Source organism: Nanorana parkeri, unplaced genomic scaffold (assembly GCF_000935625.1).
Source record: "Nanorana parkeri isolate BGI_ZX_2015 unplaced genomic scaffold, ASM93562v1 scaffold2214, whole genome shotgun sequence".
Lineage (NCBI taxonomy): Eukaryota > Metazoa > Chordata > Amphibia > Anura > Dicroglossidae > Nanorana > Nanorana parkeri.
Window position 1 is genome coordinate 92919 of NW_017308482.1, and position 9234 is coordinate 102152.

Genomic DNA, 9234 nt, shown 5'->3' on the forward strand with positions numbered 1-9234 from the left:
GGGCGTTCGGTCCATGACCGAGCGCCCGACTTTTCAGAGGGGGGTCAACCCTCCAATGGTGTCACCCGGGTGCGGGCCGCACCCCCCTTGTGACGCCACTGCTTCAGCCAATAAATAGTTCTTATTCTCAAATTTCCTAATCCATAGCAGCCAATTCATCCTATTTTAGCCAGCAAAGAACAAGATGGATTCCTACTAGCTGCTATAGGTTACTGCACTTAATCAATAGAAATAAAAGTGGTTGCTGCTCTGTAACAGTGGCGTCACAAGGGGGGTGCAGGGGTGCGGCCCGCACCCGGGTGCCACCATTGGAGGGGTGACACCAAAATGACTGACAGTCACCCCCCTCTGAAAAGTCGGGCGCTCGGTCATGTACCGAACGCCCGACAGTATCAGGAGAGAGGAGGGGACCCGGCGGCATACCTTATCCCGCCGGGTGACTGTCCCCTCCTCTCTCTGCCAGCATCCATCACCAAGATGGTCGCCGGCAGGTATCAGAATACTGCCGCGCGTGCGCGATGACGTTACGCGCATGCACAGTGACGTACTGGCGGGGTGACACTCGGTTACCGCTCCAGGTGTTACCCAGCCTCGGGACGCCCCTGCTGTAATACACTCTTTTCCAAGGCCAGGTTCAGGTTTCTTTTGAGTTTGATAGGGCTTCTAGTTCAGATCTTCTAGGTTTCTGGGGTTACAATGTATTTTATTTGCACCAGTGAAAAGTTTACAAAAGTTCATCCATCTCCAGCAAAGACTAGTAAAACCATAAAGTATTATGCGTAGATGATTCTAGGACAGAGATAACCCTTTGAGCACCGAACATTGAGTGGCTACAAGCACCAACGATCGAAAATTCCATCCCAGTTACCAGGATGAACTGTTGGGAGGAGGAACTAACACGTGACGTGTAACATGACCAATGTCTGTATATCTCCTCACCTTTAGAAAAACATACATAAGAAGAAAGAGGAATTCAGTGCCATGAACGAGGAGAAGTCTCGGGAGGTATGCAGAGCTCTCATTAAGAAGCTTTCTGCAGACTTTGAGAAAGCATTGAAAGAGGCAACGTACCATACTCAGGGAGGACATGCAAAGTTCAAGGAAGACCTGAAAGCCATCGAAACGAAGTACAATGTGGAAAGCGGAAAAGGTGTAAAGGTGGGTGGACATAAATCATTTAAAAATTGTTTAAAGGCATAAAATGATGGAATTAAATTCTTTGTTGTGTCATGTCCTCTCGTCCCACCATCATCTACAAACCCATGAATCAACTCCTTAGGACGCGGCTGTACCATGATACACAGTAAATATTGTGTGACACATCTGATTTGCAGGGCCGGTGCTGCCATTAGGCAAACTAGGCAGCCACCTAGGGCGCAGCCTCGACCTCTCACCCCACCCCCCATGGCGCCCCTCCTGTCGACTTCAAATTGCAAAAGCCAATAGCAGGCTGGCTATTGCACCCACCCACTGAGCAGAGGAGCGTAACTGAGAGACAACTTTCTCTCCCAGGTCCGGTCCTTTGCTCGGTGGGTGGGGTTTCAACAGCCAGTCTGCTATTGGCTATTTCAAATTAAAATAGCAGTCTGACTATTGCTCTGGGCTGCTTAAATCCACCTGTCACCTGCAGAAGCTTGCTGGCAGGAGAATCGGGCCGTGCGGGGGGGGCTTGGGGGTTGCAAGTAGCTGGTCTTGCCTAGGGTGCAAAATAGTCTAGCACCGGCCCTGCTTACTTGCTTCAGAGCAACCTTATTATTTCTGAGGGGTACACGTATTGGGGATAAATTGCTATGGTATGGTAATGCAGGCTACCGTAGGCTCACATCCCTGAGGATAAAATTTGGTTGTCCACCTATGAGTGCATAAACTTTATTGGGCCAGGCCCATTAGGTTATGTAAGGGAGATTCACCCTCTCTATTTGTACTGATGACCATTATTAATTAAAGTTAAAAAAAATCCCACATTTCAAGTTATCAGAACTGGATACGATGGCAAATCTTTCAATGGGGACACTAGTTCTGGTGACCCTGCTGACCACCATGAATTCCCTCTGTTTGGAGGGATTTCCTCTCTTTTCCTGTTGTGGCAAACAGACAGGAAATGAAGTGTAATCTCCCCAATGGTTCATAAAGTTGAACCCTTCAATTCTCTTTCCTAATTAAAAAAGAAAATGTTTGGGCTTCAGATCTACTTTAACTTGATACATAATGTGTTTTAAAGCAATAACTCTAGTCTTTGATTGATTTTTGGATAGTGTTTGACCATTTTTCTCATGGGTAGTGTATACGCCAAACTAAAACCTTTTCTACCAATGTTCCTCTTCTACAGGTGGAAGAGGTTCTACAGGAATTCATAAAGTCCCAGCAAAGCTCTGAAATCATAATTATACAAGAGGACAACGCTCTAAATCAGAAACAGAAGCAAGAGGAAGGTCAGCGGCTTGAATAATGTAAACAGTTCATATGTTAAAATCACTGCTGAAAGTAATTTTAAATGAATCTGGCAAACAGGCAACTGATGTCTGAATGATAGATGCCTGCAAGCAAAGCTGTTTTTTGTTTTTCTTATGTAAAGTGCCCAAATTACTTTTTGAGCATGGGAGAGCATGTGGGCTTCCTCACTTGACACAGCTTAGGCTTGAGCGGCCAACGACCAAAAAGGAAAATGTCACATGGGTGGGACAGGTGGCATGAACATCATTAGAAAAATTAACATACACCTGACTAAGCAGGCTCCTCAATGTTTGGTATAAGTCGAGTAATCAACTTCCAACCATTACCCAACCAACACCTGTATATGGGACACTGGGAGTTACATATACAGGGGTTGGTTGGGAATTAACATTATCCACCCTATAAGCTTCGACACCATCTGACACTGAAGCTCACTTAGGGTGGACTCCTACAGTGGGGAGGTGGTGAATTGGCAAGAATACACTGCTTATATGTTGGGCTGGGCACTCTGTCCTCAATGGGCCCCTTCCTACTCTCCTTACTTCTCATTGGCCAGTGAGGGCAGACATCACACTCTGTAGTCAATTCAGAGGAGTGGATAGAAGGGGGGGGGGGATGGCACACCACTACCACAAGGGACCTGGTTACTGTCCACAATCAATGCAGCACTTGGCTTTTACATATGGGCTATTTAAATTGCACTCACAATGACAAAATGCACAAGTAGAGGTTACCTGAGGGAAAAAAATGCATTGGGAGATCCAGAGCTAATGGTAGCTAAAGTTAAACTCAGTTGTTAATGTTCCCAGTAAAAATCAACCTTTCCCCACCCTTTCTGTCTCCCAACCTACCCTATTGGTTAATGAACCCATCTATTACATTAAAGGTCCGATAGTGCGGCATAGGAACACCAAAGCCAAGCTCAGTTTTTGGGGTTGCCAGGATTTGCATCAACTGTGATCTGTCTTCTGTATCTCCGATCTGTCTATTATTTTGACATGATCTCATTACTGAAGGTGACCTCTGCGTATGCATTTTTGTTAATGTGGCAGTTCATGTTAATGGATTATTTGGTATTTTGCGGCCTCAATGCACAGCTGATTGCTGTTCTTTACTTTGTTTGGTAGTCCCTCCAGATTTGATATAGCAACTGCAAAGGTTTCCAGCACCATTTTTGTTTTACAACAATCCGAGTATTCTGAGTCATTTCATTCGCAGGGCCAAGGAGCTACACACTTCTTTTTTACCTATACTGGACTATTATAAAACATGTTCTTGTCGATGTATTCATTGTCTTTGCTCTTTGTCAGAGGAAAATGCAAGAAAAAAAATTGTGGCGATGGAAGAAGAGCTGAAAAGGCTGCAGGAGGTTCAGAAAGAACAGAAGGTGGAAGAGGAGAGGGATAATATCCAAAAGACCTTTGACAAGCTCATGGAGAAGATGGAGGAGGACAGAAGAATCATGAATGAGAAACTGGATCAAGTCATCAGACAGAAGGAGAGGGTAAAGCACATACATGTGGTGTACTTGTCTGACTTGAAGCCCAATTCCAGACAATTTTAGTTAGTTTTGGAAATATTTGGGCAAAGGTATCTTCAGGTTTTTACTTCTGTTAATGACCCCACCCCCCTCACTTCTTGTCCCTTTAAAACCTGTGCAGGAAAAGGGGGTTACTGTTGTTTCTGGAACAGGAGGGCACAAAGAGCAGTCAATACATGGTCAGAAGTTTAAGGAGTAAATACCTGGTCTGAGGTTTAACAATTACAATATGAGTTCAGAAAGTGGCCTCCAGATGGTCTCAAAGACCTCATATCAGCTCTAAATACATACAGTATAGGCTCTATAGGTAAATCATTGGAAGTCTGGTAACAGCATTTCTTCTGCTTTTTATCATTGTAGTACTGCAGACTCCAGTTTAGTGGAGGTTTGTTAGGCCACTTCTGAGTCATGAGATGCTCTATCTAGCAGTCAAGCAAAACAGCAAGTATGCCCTTCCATGTGCACCTTGCTTTAAAGCTGGCGATAAGTTGATGAGTGCGTTTGCCATTTATTTTGCTTGACCAATTTGGTGCAGTGTCACACTGGGGGTCTCAGCTGCCGTTGTGATGTGCGGGGTCCCTTGTGTGTCCCTGTGCCTTTTTAAAGGGGGTTGGGCTTCCTCCTGGCAAACCTGCAACAAATGTTATCTTTTGCTACATGTGCTCCAAATGGAGACTCTCATAGGTTAGAGTTAGGACCGCACTACATAGAGGTGCCTTGATGCGGCTGTGCAGCTTTCACATATTCTGCAGAAGACGTGTATCTAAACCTCTGCTTTTAACCTTAGCGGTGAGACAAGTTTTTTTGCATGCTGGCTGGTGAGTGCGCTGGGAAATTTTTTGCTGCACTATCTTGAGACTTTTGGAATAGCTTACTAAAGGGGTTGAGAACCTTTACTCAAAGAACTGTGTGAATATTCACTTCAATTATTAAATTTTGTGAAAGCAAAATTTGCTTTACTTGTTTCTTCTGCACAGGATTGGGTATTCAAAGTGAATAGGAATTTGCTTTTCCGGTAACTGGATGATTGAAGTAAATATTCACACGTTTTTTTTTTTGAGTGAACTTAAGTCCTTCAGTAAATCAGTCTCTTTGTTAACCCCTTCATGTGCATTGATAGATATACAGAGTCTTGAGCGTTGCATAGGACTAGACAAAGTTAATTCATGGCTGCAATAAAGAAAAGGCTGGATAGTGGAGATTACACTTGTAAGGATTGTTCTGGGCACGCATGTAGAAGAGCTAACAATTTCTGTCCAGGAGCTTAATTCCAACAATGGGAGCCATCTGGTTCCTGCACCTAGATAAGACATCTAAAGGGTATGCCACCCCCAGTAGAACATAGTAGAACTTGTTGTAAGCCACCAGCAATGCATATAGTGATGGAAAACTGCATCCCACACTCTGCTGTGGGACTACCCAGTCTTACATTGCTCATCCAACAACAATGGCCAACCCAGTCACAGTAAATGACCTCCCAGCATCCAGCAATTTCGGTCCCAACCAAAGACTTCTTCTCACTCATTGTTCTCATTAATCACATCCTGGACTGCACATCCAAGCCCTGATGAAGAAGGATCTTCGAAATGTGCTGGCTTTCAACTGCTAACAAAACCTTAATCATTTCTACCTAATCACCTCACAGGTTCATCCATTTGGTGCACATTTTCTTTTTCATCTCACATTTTCACCCAAACTCCCTCAGTGGGCAGAAGGACACCTTAGTTTTGGAGAAGCCTAATTGTTATTGTGACATTAGTAAAGAGGCAGTTTTCCTACATCATTAGGTCCCGAGAAGTTCCTAAAATAAAGCACCACTCTTGACCAAATTCCAGCTGCCCTAAGTTCAACAACTCAGGGGTTACTCAGTCTACTGCTCCTTCTCTGCACTTTTCAGACAAAATAGCCCTTAGGGGTTGAACCTTAAATTTTGTTAACGCTCACTGAGATGTTGCTGTGGCCCGATGCACAGTACAATCCAGCAGAGAATAACAGATCATGGAATAACTGTGTTGTTATAGCTTTACATATACACTAACTGCACTAACACTCAATGTGTTCTCAGAATCAACAGCTTTACATGGACCAGGGACTTCCGCGGCACGCCAACATGTACCAGGAGCAGATCAAAGACATAAAGCAAGAACAAAAAGAGGAAAGTGGACCGGCCTGGTATGAACCCATCGTGAGCACTTTCAAGAAGGTCGCTGGTGAAGTACTTCCAGATTTAGTTAAAATGGGAGGACAAATAATCATGAAAAAAATTGATAATTTTAATACTAATGAGGCTGCCGGATCTATCACAAAGTGAGCCAATGCTAAAAAGAGGAAGTGAAACGGATCATGAGATAACGTTTTGATAAAAAGTCTGCGACATTCGTTAATTCCCCCTCAGTGAGAATAAATCCTTCCCCAACCATTTCCTAATTGTATGTTTGTATGAAGTGAAAATCTCTCTTATCTACATGATAAAAGAAAAAAACAAACCAATATAACCGCTTTCTGGACTGCGTCCTCCATATAGACCAGGGACCAACTCTTGGTGAATTCTCCAAGGAATAAATGCTTTAGGGTGAAACAGGAAGTTTAGCACCAGGAACTTTTGGCTGAACACCAAAGTCCTGATTATGACCGAGGAAAATGGGCGGTAATGTATCAATTAGTAGTTATTTAGATTTGATATCTGGTATTGGAGGAGGTATTCCTTTTAAGTAGGGAGTACTAGTATCGGAATCGGTGCCAGTGCCGCATATTTGGGCGAGTACTCGTACTGGCCCAAATGCTCCATTGCCTAGCCCGATACTTGAGTTTCCGGTATCAGGAAGCCTGGCAGCAAGTCATTACATGCTGCCCAGCTTCGTGATTGGCCGGGAAGCCAGGCAGCATGTCATGACTCACTGCTGAGCTTACTGATTGGTCGGGAAGCTATCCAGTTAGGAAGCCGGATGGCGAGTCATTACAAACCCCCCCCCCCCCCCCCCCCACCCCCTAGAAAGCCACCTTTATGCTCCCTCGTCACCTGGTGACAAGGGAGCATGTAGTCGGCTTCATGCCAATCAGGAAGCCGCTTGCCACGCCGCTACATGGTGCCAAGGATCCTGATTGGCCAGAAAGCCGGCTCCATGCTTTCTCCTCAAATGGTGATGAGAAAGCATGTAGACGACTTCCCAGCTAATCAGGAAGCCAGGTGGCGAGTCACGCCGCCTGGTTTCCTTAATGGGACTTTTGGTATCAGTATTCAGTATTGATATAGGCTGCTATATACTGAGCTTTGGGTCACAGGAGGAGGTTAGTATATGTCCTCCTGTGACCCTAAATAGAACTATGGGGGAAAAACAATACCTCAAATACCTTTTAAGTAAATAATAATAGAAAAACAGAGTTTCCAAACTTTTACCACATCTCTGCTGAACAGACACAAAAACATTGTCTGTAGTTTCACTTTAAAGGAGAACTATGAGGTGGGGGAGGAGTGCTTTCCACTCACCTCATAGTTCTAGCCGACCTGTGACAATGAGACTGTCACAGGTCGGCTCAGTAGATCGGGAAGTGAGCGAACACATACCGGCGTTCGCTCACCTCTCGATCCTGTCACCGCTCTCTACCGTGACAGGGGAGAGGCTGGATTCCCCCCTCCCCGCTCCGATCTGCCAGCGCTGACTGGAGGAACGGACGGGGGAAGGGGCGGGTACAGCTGCCTCTGCCTCTAGATAGGCAGAGCCAGCTGTCAGTCACGCAGCTGGGCGGATCCCGGCACAATTGTGCCGGGATCCGCTTCAGCTGCGGCGTCTCAGTAACTACAGCTCGCGGTATACTGAGCCTAGGGTGACGGGAGGACGCTAGTTTGTGTCCTCCCGTTACCCTAAGGAGAACTATGCGGAACCCATAGTTCTCCTTTAACCAGATAATTTCCAGAGTCATTGTCACACTCCAGCTCGGGGATTGTTATATAGGAAAACGTTTGTTATTACTCGTGAGACAAAAGTAATGCGTTCATTGTTTTGGGGACACGCAAGTCTTTCCTTTGGTGGTGTTGCCCCCTAAGAGTTATATCATATCTTCGATATCATTAAAGATAAAACACATCATAGAAAAGAAAGAAGAAGCTGGGATTATCTATAAAGCGGTAATTGTGACATTCCCCGAACATTCCGTGCAGGTGTATCGTCCTTGTGAATGTGTTTTGAATTACAGTGATTGGCTCACCTGCAGAGAATGTTTGGTGAATGTCACATTCACTGCTTCATAAATATCCCGCCTAGTGTTGCTTATTGTACTCATTCTGTTCTGCAGTTTGTATTATTCAACATAACAGAAAATTGCTGAATACTGAGTGTGATGAAGTTATTTACAAACCATATTAAAGACGTTTTATAAATGGTGTATTTTTCTGTCAGCGCTTTGCTAACACAATAAAGGATCAAAATGAACAGAAGCACGGGTATGTTTTTGTACAAAAGATTCGTCTTCATAAAAAAACTAGCTGAGGAGAGGAATGGGAGGAAGGGGTGACTTCCAGCTTGTTAGGGTTAATCGGCGGATGAAATCGGAAATTCTCATCACAATGTTTTACTTCCTCGAGTTTGCTTAAGGAAATTCCGTGCAACAAAACTAGATACATTGTAGTCTCCTGCTCTTCACAAAAGCAATGAATACATTGTGTCAAGTACTGAACAGAAACAATTGGGAGCTACAATCACTGAATTGGGGATTCAGCAATGAAATGGCAATAACTGGGATTCAGTGGTAACTAGGGATGCACCGATACAGGTCATTTGGCGACGCTGATCTGTCATTACAACTGGGCAGAGTGACCCATGGGATCACGGCTGGCTCCGCCCAGCTGTCATTTGTGGGGTTAACGGTCGGCCTTTGGCAGGTCGTTCGCCCCCTGCTTCGGCTGTCACTTTGGCTCAGCCAAGCCGAAGCATATGCCTTCGGCTTGGCTGAGCCACTCGGCTTCTGTATGGGCTATTGCGAACTGCCCGTACAGCAGCCCTTCGGGTTTGACTGAAGAGAACCGGAGGATCAGCCAAAGCTACGCCTGTATCCTTCAGCTCCGTCGTGAACAACCCCCTTATTTATTTTTTGATAGCGTGTGAAAGAAATATCAGTTCTCTTTTTTATGGCCATCGATGTCTCATCACTTCCTGCTTCTGTGACACTAGGACAGGAAACGGTGTGTGTGGTTGGCGGTGGTCATGGTGGGGGTGGTGTGGGGGTTGGGGCGGATTAGGAGC

At 45.1% G+C, this 9234-nt stretch overlaps 1 protein-coding gene across 1 annotated transcript in view; it reads left to right on the forward strand.

The window, feature by feature from the left end:
• The window catches only part of LOC108801092 (guanylate-binding protein 1-like), a 20781-nt gene that overhangs the window by 10583 nt on the left and 964 nt on the right, over nucleotides 1-9234 (forward strand). Inside the window, exons 9-12 of the mRNA XM_018573040.1 lie at nucleotides 946-1158; nucleotides 2330-2432; nucleotides 3765-3958; nucleotides 6060-6209. Coding sequence (XP_018428542.1) covers nucleotides 946-1158; nucleotides 2330-2432; nucleotides 3765-3958; nucleotides 6060-6209 — 660 coding nt within the window. The remainder of the gene's footprint in view (nucleotides 1-945; nucleotides 1159-2329; nucleotides 2433-3764; nucleotides 3959-6059; nucleotides 6210-9234) is intronic.